Raw genomic sequence first — 23,872 nt, 5'->3', positions numbered from 1 at the left:
TGAAGGCTGAAAACCACTAGCTGGTAACACAGGACAAGATTTCACTCACTGTGGTACTACCATAACTTAAAGAAGCATCCGCCCCTTGCAAAGAGCATTCAAACCTATCTGAAAGTCATATACTTTCCATAAGAAAGTGTACTAAAAGTAACTTCTCTGTTTTACAGTTGACATGGATGTAATACTATCTCAATTTTATGTGATGCCTTTCATCAGCTGATGTTGCAGTACTTCACAGAATAAATACCATTATATTCACTTGATTCTATGGGTTTCATCTTTTTGACCACTCTTCCACTTCACAACCTAGCAGGACTTTTTCAAGTATGTTCATTTCTGAAGACTGAGAGATGAAGCTTACTAGAATTACATGGAAACTGAAATTCAAGAGTATTTTGCAGATAATGTTTAAAAAAAATGAATTGCACAGTTGTTTTCCTATAAAAATCTTAAACACACCAAGAGATCTTAGAAGTCATACAAAGACTTTAGAAAAGACAAGGAACACAACTTCCCATTTTGTAATGAGCAAATGTCTCAGACTAATAGATTCAGGTGACCAGAGTTGAGTCCAGGGAAAGCCATGTGTTCAAATACAGTATACTCATCTAACATACACCAATGGTCACCCCTGTCAAATGCTGGTTAAAACCACAGCACTCGTGAACAGGAGCTTAGCCAGCCAGCCATCAAAGGAGTCTCACTAAGTGTTAGAAAACAGCTCAAGAGAAGTCTTTGGCAACATGCACAAAAAAACCCCAAAGGTCATGTTTATGGTACTGCTTGAAATCCCAGGCTGAGGAACATAAACATTTGAGAGAACATGTTCCTAACACTGTTGCCAAGATTTCCCTAATCTCAAAAGATCACAATAGCCGGAGGGGAAAGGAGAAGGGTGTCTTAAGCCATGTGAGCACCCCATTCAGTAGCTAAGAGTGCAACCCTCCACATACTCGTCTATTATTACAGCCCAGTTCTAACAGTGGCCAGTACACTCTTGCACACTAAACCTCCTATGGCAAGAGTCTGTTAATATTTAAGTGGACAATGTAAGTGCTGGACACCACAAAGCACCCCATTTTACTGAAGTTGTGTAACAAAGCCATGCCATCCAACTGGCTATATAACGCAGCAAGTGCCAGAAAAGTTCTTGAAGCGTGAACTTTACCATTCCCTTTGACATATGTCAAACGTTCTATATGCACGACAAATCCCATTATTGCCATTTCAAAGTCAGTGGTTAGTCTTCTAATTTCAATAAGAATCATTTCACAGAACAGTATTGATTCCAATGCAGTACAGGAAAGCTGAGATATTAGGTTATTCCAGTCAAGTTTTATCTTTATCATTAGCTCAGACTACAATCATGGGGCTAGTAGGGCTGTAGTAGAAATTATTACCAATCTTGCTGTGCACAAGACAGCTCAGGCTACTCAAGCTTTCCTCCCCTCCCTTGGCCAGCTGCTAAAGTAGGCTGAAAGCAACACTACAGACAACTTCTCAGATGAAAAGTGTCATTTAAGGACTCCAGGCCTCTTCAAATTGAGATATGTTCATGCATCTGTTTCCTTTGAGTTCTCATGCCATATTGCTGAATTATAATTACCTCACGTTTTAATTCTGCCACGGTTGTTGACAGATTGGAAACTAGCTGCGTCATGTTGGTGAGCTGTGCTTGTAACAGCTGGATTGCTTCTGTTTGTCGCTGATCCTGTATTAAAGAGAGTCATGGCCATGCTATTTAGTTGTCAGGTTCCCACTATCATATACTCTCACATACTGAGTTAGCGTTCTATCCGACACAGCCAGGCACCTTGTAGCTACATGACCTGCTCAGCATTGTTTTCAACACAACTTTCATATAGCATTTGAAACTGCTTAAGCAGCATTAGTCATATACACACTTAAAAACATCAACATTTTTACTTAGCAAATAACATTTTGTAACATTATGCCAAGCGCATTTCGTTACAGTGACTTCTGCTATCTTCATTAAAGGACAATTACGTAGCCAGCTCCATGCAGTGACTATAAGGAAGTTGAGTACTGTCACGTCACAAAATACACATGCAGATGACCAGGTAGAGCTAAAGTCTAAGGGCTGATGCATAGCTTCTGTTCTGGGATTAGGCAGCCAGCCACTTAATGACAGGAGCCCAAGCCAGCCAGGAACAAGTCCTTTGCAGCCTATCATCTCCTTCCTGGAAAGAGCCCTAACACGATGCTTAATCCTATGAGAAATGAAGAAAGGTGAGCAGAATATCAGGGAGGTTAACCAAGAGGAGCACCTCAGACTGACCAGCATTTGATACTATTCAAAAAAAGCATAAAAGAGCATGCATATCATCTCAGGGAGTTGCGATTTTCTTCACTGTTGATGGATGAGCAAACTACAGGCCTCAGACTGCACTTCAGAAGTTTTCAGACAGTTTGGGATTAAGTCTGCTATGCCACATGCATAGTTGCTTTAGTGATTATTCAGCACTGCAGTTAGCGCTATATTTCACAGCTGCTTGGTGTCCTGGTTTCGGCTGGGACAGTGTTAATTTTCTTCCTAGTAGCAGGCATAGTGCTGTGTTTGGGATTTAGTAGGAGAAGAATGTTGATAACACACTGATGTTTTTAGTTGTTGCTGAGTACTGCTTATGCCAGTCAAGGACTTTTCAGCTTCCCATGCTCTGCCAGGTACACAAGAAACTGGGAGGGGGCACAGCCAGAATAGTTGATCCAAACTGACCAAAGGGCTATTCCATACCATGTGACGTCATGCTCAGTATATAAACTGGGGGGAGTTGGCCGGGGAGCAGCGATCGCTGCTCGGGAACTGTCTGGGTATCGGTCAGCGGGTGGTGAGCAATTGCATTGTGCATCACTTGCTTTGTATATCACTATTGTTATTATCATTATTATATTGTTATTATTATCATTACTATTTTACTTTATTTCAATTATTAAACTGTTCTTATCTCAACCCAGGAGTGTTTCTCACTCTTACTCCTCTGATTCTCTCCGCCATCCCATCGGGGTAGGGGGAGTGAGCAAGCGGCTGCGTGGTGCTTAGTTGCTGGCTGGGGCTAAACCATGACACTCAGGAAAGCTAGGATGGCAGAGCAAGGAAAACCGCCTTCAGCTCCCACTTCCTTAAATCAAATTTTAAAGAGTGAACTACATCTTCTGTTACGTGCACTATGCTTTCAAATGCAAATTTGGCATAAGCCATTACTCTACCCCTCTCCCTTTCTAAAGGCTAGGTCTCTTCATCAGCACCAAGGCAATTGTCTATCTATACTTTAAATTTAAATATACTTTAATTTTAGATTGGATATTAGGAAAAATTTCTTCACGGAAAGGGTAGTCAAGCATTGGAACAGGCTGCCCAGAGACGTGGTGGAGTCATCATCCCTGGAAGCGTTCAAAAAACGGGTAGACATGGTACTTTGGGACATGGTTTAGTCTAGTCTACCCTTAATTGGTTTAGTGTGGACTTGGTAATGTTAGGTTAATGGTTGGACTGGATGATCTTAAGCGTCTTTTCCAACCTAAGCGGTTCTATGATTCTATGATTCTAAATCAGAGATGAAAACCAAACCAAGTTAAAAAAAGGTTTTGAGTGCAGCTACCACCAAGAAACACAGGTTGGAAGTGACCTGGATAACTTTTTCATTGACAAAAACATTTAAGAGTTTTAGCTATTACCAGCTGACAACTGATTTTTTTTTTTTCCTTCAAATACAAAACCAGGAAACAGAGCTGGGAATGCCTTTATTCTAAAAATGACTGGGAACATATCTAAAAAAATTATTACATAGAAAAAAACTAGGAAGCATGGAATGGATGCTTTTAAAAGGCAGATATGCAGCTAATAAAAATCTCTGTCAATTGAAAGAGAATTTCTGCACCTCCTTGCAACTCTTTCTTAAAAGTAAACTTTCTTAATTAGGAAAACACTTAAGTACTCCAACAAACCATACCTGCTCTTCTGCTATTCTTGAGGTGTTCTGAAGTTTTATTATTGTTTTATTGAAAGCCTTCTGCATTTCTTCCATTTGCTTTCGGTACCTAAAACAAAGAGCATAAAGGTCTGAAGTGCTAGTTCATAAAACTCCTCAGCACTAGACTTGTCTTCAAAAAAATATGGCTATGCCAGCAGAAAACTTCTCTTTGCCCAAAGAAGTTATTTAAACATCAAGCGGTATTTCCTTTTAAGTTTCACACATAAAAGAGAGATGTGTCTCCTTCTACTTTGTTTTTTTTTGGGGGGGGGGGTTTGGTTTTTTTCCAAGGTTAAAGTCAAATCTATTTCAACACCTTAGAGCTTAGTGCCAATTCACTATGGAGAAATCTTTGCAAACACTGACTGCCAAGACAGACAACACAACAGTAAATACAATGAAGAGCCCCTTCCTTGGAACCAATTCTGGAATGGGTACACTTCCTGATTCTCCTACAGCTAAGAAGCACCACAGACAAACACTAATATATGTACATCCCTCACAGAAAGTTCTTGGTACCCTTTCCATGCTCCCTTCTTCAACAAGGGTTAGTACAGATAACAGGGTAGTTTAAGTGGAAACAATCAGTTCCGTAAAGGCGGCATTGTAGGTCTGTCATTCAGTTTAACAGCAACAGGAGGATGTGCCCTTTTGTTGAAAGGATTACGGACAGGATTAGTGCTTACATCCTGGCAACACTTTATGCTTTTAAAAAACCCACAGCAATATTCCTTAAAACAAAGTAAATGTGACTATCTGAAATACAGAAAGGAAACCCCTGCCACCCATAGACATCTAGTTCTCCAATAGCTACCTAAGATTAGGTACTTTTCTCAGTTTTCCATAAAGCTGTGATTTACGTTATAATTCCGCTTCCACTGTACTACTTTCCATATGTGTATGTTCCTTTCCATAGCTGGCTAAAATCATGTTTACATATGGTAGACTCTTACCAGTCTCTCTCAGACTTACCTCTGACTAAGTTCTTCTAAATAACGGCTGCTGAGAGACATGTTTACTTCTAGGGCTTTTATGCGATTATTAAGGCGCATGAAGACGGACTCCTTTTGATTAGATCCATGAACGAGATTTCCATTAGCATAGCCTAGATCTGTTGAATTCTGCAATTCAGCATAGAAGTCTGTAGCTGTTCTCTGCGGTCCCCCGGAGACCGGAATCGCCATTAAAGCTTCTTCAGTTGCCTGATCATCCTCCTTTGTTTCAGCAGATACAGAAGACTCAACAGGAGGCAAAACAGGTTTCTGCACTTCTGGAGTGCCTTCCTTTCCTTCCCCGACATCACCAGCTAACATGCCCACTGTATATTCAGGTTGGAGAACAGTCTCTGTAGGCTTTGAAATCACTGGAGTAGCAATAGCCTCTCTTGTGCTCACTCTTGTGCTCATCTCCTTCACCTCAGGAGAGGTACTGGCCACACTGGTCTCAGAAGCTACAGGGTTTTCTTCTGTAACAGAGCTCTCAGCCTTGTCTATTTCTGCACTGATCTCAGCTATATCCACCCGGGGAGTCACCCTTGGCGCCACCTGGCCTGCATCTTCTTTTGCAGGCTCCAATGCCACATGTGTTGTTGGCAATGGCTTAACTTCAGAAGTAACTTCTAAGAGGAGGGATTGAGAGACAGTTTGAGGATGACTTGGTTCCAGTTCAATTGAATCTGTGGTCTCATTACTGATCTCCTCATGGACCATACTGCTGAAGTCAACTGCAACAGTAGATCCAGATGGTCTCTCAACTTTGCTATCTAACTGCTCAGGCTGAGGCTCATCTATTGATGTATGTATAGATTCAGCCAGAACCACCTGTGGCTGCTGAACATCAGCAGAGTAATGGTGCCCTTGGTTACCTTCAGTTTTACTACGCTGCCGATGCATGGCTACTGCAACTGAACACCATTTAAACAGATATTCCGAAAAGGTTGAAATACAACATGCTGTTGCCATGTCATAGCAGTACTTTTCTGTCTCAAGTTCAAACCATGCTGATGGTTCTTCTTCCTGATCATCACTGGGAAGCAAGGTTACTGTTGACTGGCTTGTATCTTCTTCATACTCTTGTACTAGCTGAACAATAGGACTTTCTTTTGTCAAATCCACAATTAATTGCTCTTTATCTATCTGTGGAATATCTGTAGTAACAAGTCTACAATGGAAGAGTTAAAGACAGGATGTTACTTCCAACAGTTTTACATGCCTGCTCTAGAAGACTGCAAAAGTAGGATCTTTTAGAAAATTAGTGAAGCTTATTCCAGTGACCAAAGGCCAGTTTGGATACAGTCAGAAATTCTGTAAGTTAGTATTTTCCTCTGGTGTTTTTCAATCCCAATTTGCAAACAAATTATCTCAACCCTTGCTTCTGAAACATCAAGCCCTCTCAATCAGATACTGCCCCTTCCCTCACCCCTGAAAAAAGTCACCAATTCAAATATCACTAAGTTCTTACATAGCAAGCATCTGATTCTTCTGCTGCAATCTTCAAATGCAAATGCAAGAATCATAACCTTCCCACTGATCTTCCTCAGTCTCTCAGAGTGCTATGAAACCCTAAAACCACTAAATACAGCACAAGTCATGTCTTAACATTAAAGAGCTAGAGTCTCAGCTCTAAGTAGCCAAATAAATTCTAAACAATTGTAATCAACTGAAAAAAACCTACATATTATCTATATACAACTCCTCCTCCCAACCTAATTCCATATCTTTGCATACATATTTTCATCAAGGAAAGCCTAGCAAAAAAATACAAGCCTCTAAAATAGAGGTTTTGTCAGTATAATTTAACTGAAGTTTCAGCGATACAGCTTACATTCCTAATTAGGTCTCCCTTGCAGGAGACAACCTACAAAACCTGGAAGAATATTAACTCAGTTTCCACCCAAGAAATGTGCAACAGCCAAGAGCAAAACACTCCTCCTACTTCTTCTTAACAAAGTAATACAAAGAATTGAGAAAGTGGTGCATTTTGACATTTAGTCAAGTGCTAAAGCATATCATAACGGAAATAGCTATAAACAGTAACTAAAGCAATAAATTTCCCTAGTTAGTACATTACCATACTACACATTTCACCAAATATTTGCCTTTTTACTTTTTTAAGGCAGTGTGCCATACCTGAGCATTCTACTACCAAAGATTCCAGACTGGTGCATGTTAGTCTCTGCTAGGAACACACTGAAAAAAACCCCAATACCAGTCACTTACTCTGGTGAAGGAACAGGAGTTGGTTCAGGCAGTCTTGGTGCAGCTGTTGAAGTTGCAGGGGTGGCAGTGACATTTTCAGACACACTTTGGTTCCCTGCTGCAGGAAGGAGGAAAATGTGAACATAAAAACCTCTAGAACCATGTTTGTTTTCAATGAATTTGAGGGTTTGGGTTTTTTTTTTTTTTTTTCTTAGATTAACTGCACTACCAAATTAACTGCAGCTATCAAAGTTATTTGACTGAAAGTGCTACTGACGTTTTATGTATACAGTGTTATGGACAGTCTCAAAATATTTCCAGGAAGAAGCAGAAAGTGTATTACCCAGCTTCAGCTGTAAAGTCACTTCAGAGAGTAAAGATCTCAGAATATGGCTGAACAAATGTATATGTTATTTTTGTATCTGTTCCCTTCTCAGCAAATTCAGCATCTTTGTTCCATGTTTCACAGTCAGTAGGATAAGAATTCTATGGCACTAATCAGGTATGCCGTAAAAGGTGAAAAAAGTAGTTTAAACATAGATCATCCAACTCCTTACAAAAAATTAAACAAAATAACAAAAAAGAAATTAAACTTTCCAGAATGCTTTTCATTTAAAAAAAATACCTTCAGCTTCAGACGACTCTTCAGTTTTGGCTCCAAGCATATTAGCAGCAATATTCACCATACTTAGGATAGCATCTAAAAGAGGAAACAACTAATCAAAGAGGACATATTCAGAGGGCCCAGAGATTAGGACCATTGAGTAATCTGCTATTTTGTAACACTTGCTTGAAATGAATCACTACAAAAGGACATAAAATCTGGTCATTCTATTACACTGGATGCATCTGTTGCTTTTAATGGATAAATTTATAAGCTTAGAAACCTATATGTGAAAACCCATATCTAACCTTTACCAACTAGACCTTCTAACACCAGTGAGAAGTACTCACTGATCGTTAGTCCACTGAAACCAAGGAACAAACAGAAGACAAACAGAAGAATATTTAAGCATGGAATTTTCTGACAATCTGAGTGTGCGAACCACTGAGGGAGGTCCCAAGCCAGAAATTTAGAGCTGAAACACTCAAATGGAGGAGCTCTAATAAAGACGGGTTGGACTGTTTGTCATAATAGCACTAAAGAAGTGAGTCAAGAAATGTCATCTGCTACATGAGCAAGACAGAATTCTGCCTTTGAACACAGGATATCCACAGCAGGACAGACACTGAACTACAGATTCATACAAATTAAGCTCAACTGTCATTTTGCATCATACCTCCCTCCTTAATCCTGAATCTTACTTTCAGCTCTGATACTGCTACAACATAACAATTCTAAATATTTTAAGATTTGAAGAAGAAAATCTACACTTTACAATCTATTACTTGAACGCAATCTAGATCAGTCAAGGCAACTGGAAGAAAACCGTAACAAATAACTACAGATCTGGCTTAGATATATATATTTTTTTTTAAGGATCTGTTAAGTAGATAAGTTCCCCCCCCCCCCCCCCCCCCCCAAATTCACAGAAGTAAATACAAAGAGGTCTGCTCTACATCAGCACATACATTAGATACAGCTAACTCTTTGGTCTTGGTACTGAAAACAAACCTCATTGCCAGGCTTATTTAGAAGATGACGAACAGGGAAAGGGTACCTTATTGTAAACATGCAAAAGTTGGCCCAATTTTGCCCGTTTCTCCCCCCCCCCCCCCCCAACATACATCTGTACTGTATGCCACATGAGTAAGTTCATAAAGTTAGAGAGGCATTTTAGTAGTAACAACAAATTTCTTAGACTCCAGGAAGCTCCATTCACAACCTTGGTTCTGCCTTTCCTCTAAAACGTGTCAGAAAATACATTCCTGAATTACATATATATCTGGGGCTGTATTCTATGAAAAGTCATGATAAACAAAAGATGTTAAACTTGCAGTATGGATGGTTTCTTATTATTGATGGAGAAGCAGAAAAAGATAGAGAATTACGAGTTTGTATAGAAGCCTGCCAGTCTAGGAGAACGGAAGGAAGAACATTGAGCTACCCTCACAGGTTAGACTAGCAGAAGACTGCAAAATACTTCTTAAGAGATCAAATGTCTGAGAAGACCACTATCTCCTCCTCAGAGGCCCCTCTTCCTCACTATGTATCAGTCTATTTAAGACAAACAATGCGAAATGGAAGTCTGTCACATTTGTCCAAGCATGCACGTATAAAAAAAACTGCCACAGAAGAGACACCCACAAACTCGGTATTCCTTCCAGAAAAGGAACACTGACTACCCTGCCAGAGAAAGGTCTCAATAACAAGATCCACCAGCCAGAACTAAATAATGATCACTGGAATGTTTCAGTGCTCAGCTTCCTTTCTAAAATACCATCAGTAACAGGCGTTTCAAATCTCTTAATCTTAGCTTTAGTACTCTAAAAAAACAATAGAAAGGTCACTGCATGTTTCAGACAGCGAAGAAAAATCTTGCAATACTGCACTTGCAGACAAAACATGTGAATACACCTCATCAAGACAGCTTGAAGACAGAAACTTCCAAAGTCACAGATAAGAGGTAAGCAGCTTCAGGGAAGAATGTAACAATGTACTGCTTTCTCTCATGTGTGAGAAGCTAACATTCAGAAATAAACTGCCTTTTCCACTGTCTATTCCCCCTTTGAAAACTGCACGAAGCTGTATATTATTTCTAGCCATGACCTATTTGTTCTTAAGTGACAACTACATTCTAGGAAATAGTAGCAAAGAACTCTGCAGCTCTGATCCACTGTGGGATGAAAGAAAAGCCTGAGCCCAAACAGCACTCATTTTGAGTGCAAATCCACACTACAGTAACAAATCTTCACTAACTGGGACAGAAGGAAGAATGGTACAGTGTAAGAGCTCTTTAGAAGAAGCTGTGTGGCAGCTGATACTATCCTAAATAATTCAGCAGTTAAGAATACCATTAAAACTGAATATTCATGTATTCTTAGCCAAACAAACCCCACATCTGGAGGTTTTCCAATGGAAAAGTGACAAGACACAGTCAAGAACTTAGTTCTCTCAAAAAATATACAGCTCTTATGAAGAACACAGAAGCTACAATATTTACATAAAGCCTTCTCAGAAACAGTGTTCTCCATCCCTTCCTTTCCAGCTGTACAAAGTAAATCTTTATATTGTCTCCTATAAATAAGGCACCTTAATTAAGCACAGATTTCCAAGTTCTGAATAACTAGGGTTCTACAGCATTTTAGTACTGGTTATTTACAACCCTATGTAACATTCATACTTTTAAGTGCTCGCGATCCTGAAGTACAGAAAGCGAAGTTCCAAAAAAATAGAGATCTGGAAAGTTCTGCTTTTAGAACACTAAGAATGATACCCCAACTTCGAATTGTTACTACTTATTCCTATGTAATTAAATACAAATCACAACAAATGGTTTCAGAAAAAAAAAAGTCTAGCTGTTGCATGACAAAATGTCATTCTACTTTCAAGTAGTTCATTTGTTTCAGCACAGCAATAATTTTTCTAATACATCATACTCACTTGTAGCAGAACCAAGGAGATTTTTTGGAGATTTTTCTTCCCCTGTATTGTAATCCAATAGATAATCTATGTATAAAGAAGAACACTTATGACTATCAAAATTAAATGCATCACAGGCAAAGAAAATAAACCTCAAGATTTAACATGTCATTCAACTATGCCAGTTTGACAGTGTGAAAATAAAACAACAGAAATAGAGTTAAAGGTCAGAGATTACATACTGAAATATGAAGCTCCAAGCAATAAGAAATCCAAAGAAACACAAAGAGATTCAAGTTTCAAGCTTCAGTTTCCCCAGGACTCATGACATAGGTGCTGCAAACAGCTTCATCTAAGGTTTTTCCCACTCCTCCTCATGAGAGCTGGAGGTAGGTGTTTTCATATTTTTTATTTAAACACGATGTCTGCAAGCCAAATAAACACCTTCCCAATTGCTTGCAGCATTGATCATACAAATAATCTCAGGAAATGGGCTATGGACACTAAGAATAAAGCCATTTCATGTGAGCTGCTTTAATTATTTTAGTTATCCTTTACTACTGTCAGCACATGAAGATATTATTGCCCAGTCTGCCAAGTGAAATAGAGACTTATTACGAACATTTTATAATAACCCTCCAAATAGTTACAACACATCGTTTAAAACTTAAAAGAACTGTTTCAGCCAGAAGTGCTGAAATATTGTCAACAAGACCAGGAGTAAATTTAGCAGTCAAATCATTTATCACATGCAGAAAATGGCGAGTCACCAGACTAGTACAAGACATGTCTGAATGGCTAAAAATGCTGAAATTATTTACTTACCATAATCTTCATCAAAGAGTTCTGGTCGTTCAGACTGATACTGAGAATCAGCTATTTCTTCATACTCTTCAACCATGCTAGTACCAAACACCCTATCACCAAAGTTTAAAAAAAAAAAACACACTAGTATTAGTCTATTAATCATGTAATTACTTCACATAATTGATAATTAGATAAGCAATATTAACATTATATAATATGTAGCAAATAAATTAGATAAGCAATAGTTGCCTTCAGTTAACCAAGATCAAGCAGCAGATATGCTTATTTTCTCAAACGTGTATCCACAAGGTCCACTGCATGCTTTCAAGTGCTGCACCAAAACAAGATCCTGTTTTTAATTCTGGTAATTCCAAAGAGAATTTTCCTCCTTTTCAACTTGAACTCATCCCTAGACTTCCTTGTCTTAAGCTCTCCATGAACTCTTATACCTCCTCTTCAGCTTCACCTTTGACTAACTTTAAGAGTATCTATTCATGACTACCTCACTTTGCAAGCTATATTCTCTTTGACCCGCTCTACCAAAATCAAATCAAATCAATCCAATTTAAAGCAGTCTTGTCAACTGAAAATATGGTCTGGCTTACAACAGTAGAGTTCCCCGGTTCAAACCCTGACGTAGCTTTGACAGAAACATTTAAATTGTTTTTTAGGAGCAGTACAAAGGCTGATTATTCTCTGAACTACACACAGACCATTGTGATTTAGATATTCCAAGCATTACTAGCTGTATGTACCTGGGGTGCCATGCAACACAGCAACTTCTCAAAAGCACTCACCACACCTGCTCTTTTTACTTCACCACTTGCTCCTTGTTTTGCTTGGTCAGCCTTGAAATGCTCATGTCCTCCTGTAAGGCTGCTCATGCTCCTGTTTCCTAACACCCCCTCTGCAAATATAAACTATTCCTTACATACTGGAGAATCAAATCAAAAGATTCAAACCTTCTTTAAACAGATGTGAAGCATACTATGCAGCAGGTAACTTAAGCCACTATTTCAATTCACAGTATTTCAAAACAACTTAAACTGAAACCAAGAATTTGCTGGCCAGCTATTATTAAAACACGCTAATCTTCATTGCAAGGAGGTAGAAAGACAAAAAAACACACTTAAGATATTACCTTATAAGACTTAAAGGACAAAAATGTTCCGATCCAAAGTGTGATATCAACTCCACCTAAAAAATAAAAGGTACTTAAAACTCCAAAGACCCACAGAGTCAAGAGTTCATTTAACATATGCATCCAATCTTGAAATTGCCAGTTTTCTTTACTCAAGGTATTTGTAGATTGCCCGTAACAAAAGAATCTGAAAGATTTGTTCTTGCCATGCATTAAAGTGCTGAGTCGCAGTAGAGAACACCCCAAGCCCCATGCATTCAGCATTCCAAAAGAAGAGGTTGCTAACCTTTATGTACTTGATGAACATCTGAAGTGAGAGAAAGGCAGAGGGGGGAAAAAAAAAAGAAAAAAAAAAGATGTCAGTACAAAGGCTGAACACATGCCACAGGCAACTACAGAGTTTTGTTCGTTTAAATTCAGTACTATAAATGCCTAAAAAGACAAGTTACGAAGGATAAAGTTGCAATACTACTTCATCTGCCTTAGGTAGCAAGATTTCATTTAGCCCTTGTACCTTGCAGATAGAAGGTACCATGCAACAAGTGTTTTATTAATGAACTTAAGTTATTCATTTTTTCTAGCCAGCATGACTGCAGACAGAATACTGAAGTGTGTTAAATTTACCAGGTGTATTTTTCCCTTAAAGAGCACAGATTACAGAAAGTGACTCAAAAGAAAAAAAAAAACCCACCCCTCATAGCATGCATTCTATGTACTGCTGCTGCTTCAAGTTCAATATAACATGCTTCAATTTATAGAAACACTACTGGAAGAAAATATATAGAGCATCTGATGATACACTTGGAAGCTTCAGTCATCAGTGTATTTCTAGTGAGAACTTGATTGCACACTGATATTTATTTAATCTAAATTAATTTGCAAGTGTAGAATGTATTTATTAAACCACTACATAGACATTACAAATGAAGGACTGTAATAATCTGTAAGTGAGATCAAGATAACTATTCCCACAAAAGCACTCTTACAAAAAAACTTCTATTATATTTGATACAAGTTCATTAAGCCACTTCAAAAATCAAACTTTTTGAAAAATTTTTGGACTCTTCTTCTGTACACTAGGCACACTTAGAACTTGCTCATGTCTTGTGCTATAAAGTAAAAACATTACAAAAACAATCCCTTGAAAATTTTACCACACTACATTATTCAAGGCAGAACACTGTATCTGCCAAGGGATTAAGTGCTGAAGCATCTAGCACAATTCTGGAACTTCAGTGCAAGCAAGATTCCAGCTACCTTAAGGCATTAATTCAGCCAGAAAGCAGAATTAAAAATAAATGAAATTTTTATCCTGCGACTCATGCAGAATTTCTGGGTAGAGAAGTTAGATAACTATCATTCATAGCTACCTCTTCATGAAAGCACAAACTGTAATTCAGGAGCACAAATCAAAATTTTTTTTTCTTCTTTTTTGAAAGCACCATAATTGGAAGATAACACATCACTGAAGAGGACCTAAAAGTCTGTATTTTATTTTAATTTAAACCTCCACTACACTCCAATATTTTCACAAAAGCTTTTATCCAAGTCCAAGTACTACATTATTTATGAAGTTTTACACTCTTTGAGTCTCCTGAGTAAAGATAACTTGTTGCAAGTTATTTTGAAGGCAGAGAGATCATTGCAAGTGCTCCAGCAGTAAGCCTAAATAATTTGCATGAGTTGCAGTCACGATTGAATAACTGCAAAACTGCACTTTGAGTCTATTGATGAGAACCAGCATTCAAATGCTTACTCTTTCAGATTCACTTAAAACTGTATAGCAGAATACAGCACAGAAGTATCAAGAATACGCATATTCTAATCTGTGCTCCAGGCAGTGTGTATATATAGATAAAGCAGGTACAGCCAAGAGACAAAATAGGTTGATACTTCTAATCTTATATTCAGGAGACAGTCGGTTAAATCAAATAGAATAGAACACTGTCTGGATTTTTCTTAATTCAGATAGTAACTAAATACGTACTTGGACACAAGGTAATAGGTGCTTCCCAAGATCCTCTCAGTTACCATTATGAGGGAGGTAATATACTTGTGATTGTGTGACAATTAGTACATGACCAATCACACTAGGGCCACTAATGAAACGTGCAATTAATGGTAAAGCATGCTTTGATAACATGTTTCTCTGGATTCTCTGTTACACAGGGTAAGCCCAGCAAACCCATCCTTTCCTGAGAAGCATGGATGCTTTTGTAGTGTTAAGTTACCTTAACATATTTTGCATACATCTGTTCATCCAGAGGAAAGCTTTGGACATTTCTCTCATCTCTGGCATGGAAAGTACCTAATTTAATCCATTTGTTTGTGGGATACCTAGAAAAGAAACAATGGAGTCAGCTAATGAAATGCAAGAACCCACTGTTTACAGACATTTGCTGAAGTTTTTCAAAACACTGTTTCACAGGAAAAAAATACTTTTTTTTTTCCAGCTGCAAAATAGTGGCAATGTGTTTTTTATGGAAAGAAGAGTTGCAAGATAGGGCTAGTCCCAACACAAAACCTCAGCAGTACCTCCTCACAAACTTAAAACAGTGTGTAAGCCCTCGAAGGATGAAACCCTATACTTGATCCAATTACTGAAATTAACTAGCCTACAGTAAAGTTTCTGGAACCAAAAAAGTCACCTCAGATGAACACTGAAGAACATGACACGCAAGTGACACATCGTAAATACTACTGTAAGCAAGCAGCAAAAAACTGTGAGCAAAGTAGAGTTAGAAATAGGCAACAGATCAAATGTGGAAATCAGAATCTACACATTTTGAGCACTGAAGAAGAAAGTGAGGTTTTTTGATACACGGTGTGAATGTCTCCTCTTTCACATACCAGAATAATCTGCTCACTCCCAAAAGTACTGGGGGTACAACATTGCCTAAAACACAATAAAGCCACCCTTTAATCAGCCATTCGGGCAACCAGTAGTATTCTTACCCCTTCTATTTCCTCAATAGTGTATACTTTTTTGTACATTTTGTACATAGTTTGGTGGTTTTTTTGGACAGAGTTCAGCACTGAAGACAGTTTAAACCATGTGAAAGTGGTCTGAATAGCAAGGGAGGAGACAGCCCACAAATCCAGTGGCATTCTGTTAAGACATGTTCATTTTATGATCTGCCATCCACTACCTAGCTACTGTAAAATCTGTACTGCTTCATTGCTACTTTTAAAAAAAATTTTTCCTTTTTGTTTTTAAGGCAGCAAAGAAAAAAAAAAAATACAGGAAGCATGGAAGGAACTCAAACCATGTATTCTAGGACCTCACAGTTGCCTTTCCATGGCGGGGGGCGGGGGGGAAGCTAGTAAATGATAATATACACAAAAAAAAAATTCCATGTAATTTCACAGTGAATAGTAACAGGCATACAGAGATCATGTTTTACAAAGCCATCCATTTAATAATTATTTCATTTTTCATTCAGAAGAACAGGTTTTGATAACATACCTGTCACTAATAGACACCAGAAAGTCTTTAGGAGTGGAAGAGAATAATTCATGATTTGCAATGTCAAGCTGCTTTACTTGGACTGGTTCACAGAGCTCAATAACAAACCTTGAAGACAAAAAGAAAATTATTATAAAAGCACTCTTCCTTCTACAATTACAATCCTCAGACCTTTATCTTGTTACTGCGTCCTTTACTTGGTATAAAAGAACACTACAAAAATGCTGTACAATAAGGAGGCGTCACTTGTTGCTCCCTTCAAAATCAACAGTGACATTTAGAATCATAGAATGCTTTGGGTTGGAAGGGACCTTTAGAGGTCATCTAGCCCAACCCCCCTGCAGGGAGCAGGGACAGCTTCAACCAGATCAGGTTGCTCAGAGCCCTGTCCAGCCTGACCTGGAATGTTTCTAGGGATGGGGCCTCCACTACCTCTCTGGGCAACCTGTTCCAGTGCTTCACCACCCTCATTGTAAAAAATTTCTTCCTTATATCCAGTCTAAATCTACCCTCCTTTAGTTTAAATCCATTATTCCTTGTCCTGTCACAACAGGCCTTGCTAAAAAGATCGTCCTTGTCTTTCCCATAGGCCCCCTTTAAGCACTGAAAGGCTGCAATAAGGTCTCCTCGCAGCCTTCTCTTCTCCAGGCTGAACAACCCCAACTCTCTCAGCCTGTCCTCATAGGAGACGTGCTCCAGCCCTCGGGTCATTTTTCTGGCCCTCCTCTGGACCCGCTCCAACAGGTCCATGTCCTCCTTGTGCTGAGGGCTCCAGAACTGGACGCAGTACTCCAGGTGAGGTCTCACCAGAGCAGAGGGGCAGAATCACCTCCCTCGACCTGCTGGCCACGCTGCTTTTGATGCAGCCCAGGATACGGTTGGCTTTCTGGGCTGCGAGCTCACACTGTTGGCTCATGTCCAGTTTTTCATCCACCAGTACCCCCAAGTCCTTCTCGGCAGGGCTGCTCTCAAACCCTTCATCCCCCAGCCTGTATTGATATTGGGGGTTGCCCCAACCCAGGTGCAGGACCTTGCACTTGGCCTTGTTGAACCTCATGAGGTTCACACAGGCCCACCTCTCCAGCTTGTCCAGGACCCTTTGGATGACATCTCGTCCTTCAGGCGTGTCAGCTGCACCACTCAGCTTGGTGTCGTCTACAAACTTGCTGAGGGTGCACTCAATCCCACTGTCCGTGTCATTGATGAAGATATTAAACAGCACTGATCCCAGTATGGACCCCTGAGGGACCCCACTTGTCACCGGTCTCCATGTGGACATTGAGTTGTTGACCACTACCCTCTGGATGCGACCATCCAACCAATTCCTTATCCATTTACCTGCATATCTAGCTTAATAACTCTAGATAGCACCTGCAGCTACAAAAGCTTCATCCATCTTGTACTGAAAGGCAAAAAGTCACAGAACTAAAAACTAAGGATAGCAAACATCATTTAAACCACACAGGAAATACCAGTTAGTACATGGTAAATGCTGATCACGTGTCCTACAGTTATTTGACAGCTCCGGAAAGACACCAAAATCTTTACTTGAACACTCAGATCTTTCTCTTCTGCAAGATTATATTTATGCAAAACCTACAAATACTAAAGTGAATGAAGTTATCCCCTTACACTTACTTCTCAATACCAGAGACTGAATTTTATGGGGGACACAATAAAGTGTCTATTGCTAAATCCATCGAAGTTCCTTACATACACATTTCAGGCAGACACACCAAGGTCAAGTAAATCCCACAGGATACATACAGTCTCATCGCGATGGAAAACTATAACCACTCCCGTCACACAAGCAAACCTCAAGTAACCTACCAGATTTTAGTACTGCAAGGATTTAGCATATAAAGGTCCATGTTTTCCATCAAAATAGCTGAAGTGCTCTGTATAAAGAAGAGAATTAGTATTTTAAATTGTATGCTAGATATTAATGCAGCACCAAGGGTTGGTGCATGCTCTCCAAAAGTAAGTTTGGTATTAATTACATAGACTAATACCAAGTTTCATAACATTCTAAGCAATATAATATACAGGAGACAGGATGCGAAACTGCTTTTGGGCAATCACTGATTATTTACTATGGCGAGCTATTTAATACAACTTTGTTCAATTTCTGTACCGAGTAGACTCTGCTCCCCCTTCCACATTCACTTAAAGACATAAATTTCTCTATAGCAATCCTTCTTAAAACAAGGGACAGATAATAGTTTATGTTCAATTTTTGTGAAAAAAAAAATCACAGTAAACCCGAGCACAAAAATAAAAGATTACTTCAGAAATCAGTTTTAAGTAAGTGTACTTTGTACTACTTCTTGCATACAAGTCAACTGAAATAATATACACGAATAATCAGTAAATGTTTACCTTTGCCTCTGGATTCGCTGCCAGAATTTTGGCACCACACTCTACAGAAGCATAATTATTTCTATTTTTCTGGACCTTTTTTGTGGAATGCTGCCCACCAACAGCAGAAGGGTGCATTGACTGACCTAGGAACAAGAAAATATTGCTACTATAACAAACCACACAAACAGTCTTTCCACTTCCAGGGAACTGCTGCTCACTACTTTCATATAATAAATGCTATCAATTATGTAGTTCTAATAGAAAAATGCATTCCAAATTCAGTTTGACTATGCAAATTTGAGACAAGATGAAAGTGGTCTGTATTTAGACCAAACCAATGAATCCTGAACTTACTCTTTTCCTTCTCCACTTCCATGACTTTCTTCTTCCATTCATCAAATGTTGGAATGTCTCCAGGGTCCTTTGGAGTTATCACTGACGTAGGGTCAATTTCTCCTGTTTTCTTATAGTCTTTCTGCAAAGGAAAGGGCTACCAATTGTCAATGTTTTTCAGCAGCAACAATGAAAACAAAGATGAACCTGAATGCTTAAAAAAAAAAGCATGCTCTCATCAAGTCAACAGCAGATACATCATCTAAACTCATGTTAAAAACTTAGTGCCAAGGTACAAGGTAAGCTCACAAGCCAGAAAAAACATGTAATGATTTCCTCCCAGAATTATATATTCTTTCACTGACATGCTGGTAATTTTTGTGGCTAAACTAATACATTTTAAGTAAAACATAAGCATTCTGTCTCATAAAATGTCTGCTTTTTCTTGAAGTTTTTTGCTGTTCCTCCTCCTAAGGAGAAAAGGTTTCCCTGTAGCAGAAATCTTCAAATATGAATGTTGGTCATGACAGAATTCCAGAGGTCCCCTGGAGCTTCTGAACACCTCAGAACACAGCAGAATGAGTTGTTATTTTAAAATGTTTTATTTAGTGTTTAATGATCAAAGAAATAGTGTTTTGGATTTGCCTGACAAAGCAGCAACCCTTTGGAGTTGACCATACGCTATATCATTTCAAGTCTTGACTTCTCCTTTGTACAAACACATTTCCAGCACACCACCAGATTCGTGAAAAGCTTTTGCTAGACATTTCAAGTGTAGAGGTTATTTTGTAGACAACATTTTACAGGTAGTTTCCGGAACGACTGCTTTGTAGGTTGACAGTTCCTGTGCACCTAAAGCAAGAATTCTTTCACATACAGTTCTATAGCTGAAAGCCCTCTAAAGAGGGCCAAACCCGCATATTTGGACAAAAGTGACAACAGAATTCTTCACATAACTACACTGCAACAGAACTTTAGATTTGGCGTACCCAAAAATACAACCCCACATATATTTAGAAATGAGAGGGCCTAGAAAAACCCTGTATCTTCCTCTCCCAAGAAAGTTCAGGATACAAGATCCTCGTTGGACTATGACTAAAGTGGTAAGTCAAAAAACTGACTAAGCAACACCAAATCATGCTCCTGCTTAACTATGGCATCAGGCCAATGCCACAATTATTTAAACTGCAGTCTTTAAAGTACTGGGTTAAATAAAGAAAATCTTGGCTTTTTTTTTTTTTTTTTTTTGTTTAAATAATGGTTTACACCAATTTGTTTGTTCTTAGTTCTTTGAAAGAGTCTTCCTGACTGCATGGAATTATTTTAAGGCACACTGTTCAATAATCTTGGGAAAAACTTCTTAGTTTGAAAAGAGAGCTATGCAAGTTATTAGTGACAGTTTAAATGTGATCCCAAAATAGCAAAAAATGGTATTGCCATGGCCTTGGTCATTCTTCACCTATTTAAAAAAATGTAAGCTTTAGGAAGTGCCTCACAGTAAGAACATAAAAGCGGTCATACAGTTAAGTATAAAAGACCTGTCTAGCTAAGTATCCCACTTCAACAGTGGCCAAATAAGATACCTGGGAAAGAATAAAAACACACCAAACATTTTGTATTTCCTCCAAGTGTCATCTTTGCCTCTAGCCATCTGCTTGCTACTCAGGAACTCCCTGACAGTCAAGATTCAACCCTCAGATTTCTCTTCTACAAGTTTACCTGGACCATGCAATGCCCACACCCTTTTTTTTTTTTTAAAAAAAAAAACCTATGTAAAAAAACCATTCAGCATCCACAGCATCCTGCGGGAAGTCCCAGCTTAACTATCCATTACATGAAGAACATTTCTTCTGGATCCTGCTCCAAATAGTTTTATTTTACTTCCCAAGTATTTGAAGAGACTTAGCTCAGAAAAACTGTTCTGTGCCAATGAATCAACCTTGCTGCCCTTTTCTTCTAGTTTATTATACCCTATTGAGATGGCTATATCAGAACCGTACATCATGCTCAAAATGTGAGGGCTGTGCACTTACACAGTGGCAGTCAGAAAAGTGATGGATATTACTCATCTTTAACAATGGTGATTAACCTAACAGAGGTCATTATGCTCCTGTGTGTACTGAGCGGATATCAGCACTGCTTACCTCCCTTTTTAAGTTCTCAGAAGCATTCAGAGCAGATTTTTGCTCATCTGCGCCCTTTTCAGCTGCTGAAACTTTCGACTCAAACTCAGATTTTGTCTTCTTTCCCTTGCCATGTGAAGATGATATGTTCTCTATATGTTGACCTGCAAGGCTGAAAGTTTTAAGAGTATTACGACATATAAAACGATCACATTTTCAGCCATATGCAATCTTACGCACACACAAATGGAGATAAGCAAGCACATGCAAATGTTTGTTGCAATGCCAGGACAAAACAAGAACAATTACCTTTAAATTATTCAGACTCACAACCTACTTCAATACTCACCTCTCAGGTGGACTGACAAAAGAGGAAGGCTCACTCTGAGGGTCAGCCTCAAGTGTCCCACCAATATCACAGTCAGGTTCTGACTGCTCAGCTTCACTAGAGCTGACTACAGGGATATCAGCACGGGAATTTTCTATTGCACTGAAGGGAAAGAAATAACATGCTTTTTACCCTTCTCATAACACAAGTAACCCTGCTAATCAACCACCTAAAGATATTTTGAAGTTTTAAAAAAGCAACAGTCTCACAGAAATATTTAAGAAAAGAGGAATGAAGTGTACCATACTTGTGGAACTGCATTCTCAGCTGTACCCATGCAAGAACAGAATTTCCTTTCCCAGCCTGTTTGTCCCAGCAAAGGAACTCGGAGCTAGCTTCTCATCTCCCCAAATTTACATCTTGCATCTTACCAAACACTGCAGCGGATAATTTTTCCCATCATCACTACAAACCAAGAACAGCTTCACAGTTACCTGAGTGCCGGCAATTTTCTTTTCCCTTTCAACAAACGAATCAAACATAAGACTGAGTTCCATCACTAAAAGCTCCTAACCTTCCAAAGTCAACGGGCAGCAGTCAGAACAGAACTTAGCTAAAACTAGAGGAGAAAAGGCATGGCATAACAATACATAGTATAACCAGCCAGACTTCCTTTCCACTAGATTTTTTTTTTGCCAGTGTAATAAAAATGAGGTAAGCCAGTAGACCATTATCCAAGCTGCATAAACAGCCTGAACTAGCTAATCTGCACACTGCTTTACTTCCTCTCTCCCAAGAAGACTGAACACACTGCATCAGACAAATCCTAAGGCAAAAAATGAAAAGAAAGCTTCCCTATATGCTCCTTAGGAATTATGGAATAGGTGGGGAGAAGATGGACAAATAATAACTTCTGCGACTTTCCCGCCTTCTCCAGTACAGGGATGACTTTCATATTGATCTAGAAGGTTATAAACAAGATCTAAGCAAAAGTCTTTATTCTGCCTCCTAAATTTCAACATAAGCTTTTTTCAACATCAGCAGCAAACTAGATTAATCCAGTATCATGATATAGAGCTGCAAGTCGGCAACTTAAAAGGGGATCTTTTTGGTTCTCTGACAGCTACAATCGTCAATAGAAGCAGCTGTAACAAACACAGGGAGCCAATTTTAGTACCTTTCATATGATAAAGTTCCCACAGTATAAAACAAAAGACTCATAGGTATTCAAGACTTTTTCCTATGTAGCAAAATCTAACAAGCGCTAGGAATAGAAGAATTTACTAGCTACAAAGAGGGAGTAGTTTCTCTGAATGCCCCAAAATGCACACATCTGAGATGTACACAGTTTGGCTCTGCATGTAGCACTTTAATGACTGAAGTAAGGTTGAACACTACGCTTAAAATTAAAAAGCTCCACATATTCTTGATCTCAGTGAATAGATGACAGTATGAGTAATTATTACCTGAATAAAATATGGGACAAGTATGAACTTAAAAATACCGTGGTATCAGGGTGTACCTGACTGGCCTCAAGTAACTCATTTTGGCAGAAGGTGAGTAGCACAAGCCTAAAAGCTGTAGTGCTCCCTCTCCTTTGTGTACTTGCATTTGTTAGCAGCTTTGCCTTAATTTTTGAAGTGCATTAGCAAGTTCACTTTGCATGGCAGCTGTCTTTACTTGCAGCCAGAAGACAAGCTCAGATTATTTTTCAAGAAGTTTTCCCCAGATTAGGTCTGGACAGAAAAGCTACAATCAGTGCTGCCCTAAAAAAGATTCATTACAAAGTAAAAATAGTTTGGAATAAAATTACTTCCAGAATATTTTGACTAAGAGGTTCTGCTGGAATATCAGACCGGTAACACCTAAGGGAGCTGGACTTTGTTACACTGATGGAAATCAACATCTAAAACAGGAAAAATGCTGTCTGAAGATAACAAATGCAACTGAGTCTTTTTAAAGATCTTGTTTAACTATGGTGTTGGACTACAGCTGGTTTGGATATTAATCTGCACAAAAAGAGACCACCTATTACTAAAACTAAACCTAAGTTTGAAATAATGTATAAATATGCATCTGTCCTATACTTATTCTACCCCTTCTTCTTGTAAATGGTACTAGTGCCAGAAACTACTGCCAAGCATTAACTAACGTATCAGGTGCTCCAAAACAAGTTTCATAGTTCAAGTCTTCAGAGTTCACCACTCTAGTATTCCCCAACTATGACAGCAAGACTATTTTCAACAATTACAAGACACCAAGCTGAATGTTGAAAAGAAAATAAGATCCTGAATCTCCTTCTAAGACCTGATAACAGTAGGACTTGTAATACGTTACACAAATCACTACAGTAGTCAACAAAAGCTATAAAAAGAAACATGCTGAAATTACATTCCAGTTTTGCTTTATAAAACTTGTATTTGGGAAGCTTGATTTTTGAAGACTTGCAATTAAAAGACACTTAGGAAGTACCAAAAGGTGCTTAAGCGTTAGCCCTAGCAGACTAGGCAAGATCAGTCAGCAGAGAAGATTTCCAGACCTTTTCTATGGTAAAGAAACTAAATTTGGTAAACCAGAAAAATTGGACTCTTAAAAAATCCA

The 23,872-nt window shown here is 38.7% G+C and overlaps 1 protein-coding gene across 7 annotated transcripts in view; it reads right to left on the bottom strand.

The window, feature by feature from the left end:
- SUCO (SUN domain containing ossification factor) overlaps positions 1 to 23,872 on the bottom strand; it is a 47,966-nt gene that overhangs the window by 4,226 nt on the left and 19,868 nt on the right. Inside the window, exons 5-20 of one of the 7 annotated variants that reach the window (XM_075710272.1) lie at positions 21,293 to 21,433; positions 20,965 to 21,115; positions 18,842 to 18,977; positions 18,506 to 18,630; positions 17,957 to 18,024; positions 16,127 to 16,234; positions 14,892 to 14,997; positions 12,947 to 12,967; positions 12,661 to 12,716; positions 11,538 to 11,629; positions 10,734 to 10,799; positions 7,815 to 7,889; positions 7,211 to 7,307; positions 4,965 to 6,152; positions 3,972 to 4,059; positions 1,607 to 1,711 (exon numbers count right to left, since the gene is read on the bottom strand). In XM_075710272.1, the coding sequence (XP_075566387.1) occupies positions 1,607 to 1,711; positions 3,972 to 4,059; positions 4,965 to 6,152; positions 7,211 to 7,307; positions 7,815 to 7,889; positions 10,734 to 10,799; positions 11,538 to 11,629; positions 12,661 to 12,716; positions 12,947 to 12,967; positions 14,892 to 14,997; positions 16,127 to 16,234; positions 17,957 to 18,024; positions 18,506 to 18,630; positions 18,842 to 18,977; positions 20,965 to 21,115; positions 21,293 to 21,433 (2,623 nt within the window). The other 6 variants (XM_075710273.1, XM_075710275.1, XM_075710274.1 and 3 more) reach the window with 6 other exon arrangements.

The sequence above is a fragment of the Pelecanus crispus genome, chromosome 5 (assembly GCF_030463565.1).
Source record: "Pelecanus crispus isolate bPelCri1 chromosome 5, bPelCri1.pri, whole genome shotgun sequence".
In the NCBI taxonomy this organism is placed as follows: Eukaryota; Metazoa; Chordata; class Aves; order Pelecaniformes; family Pelecanidae; genus Pelecanus; species Pelecanus crispus.
The sequence above is the reverse complement of the archived record's forward strand: the minus strand, read 5'-3'. Positions and strand labels throughout refer to the sequence as shown.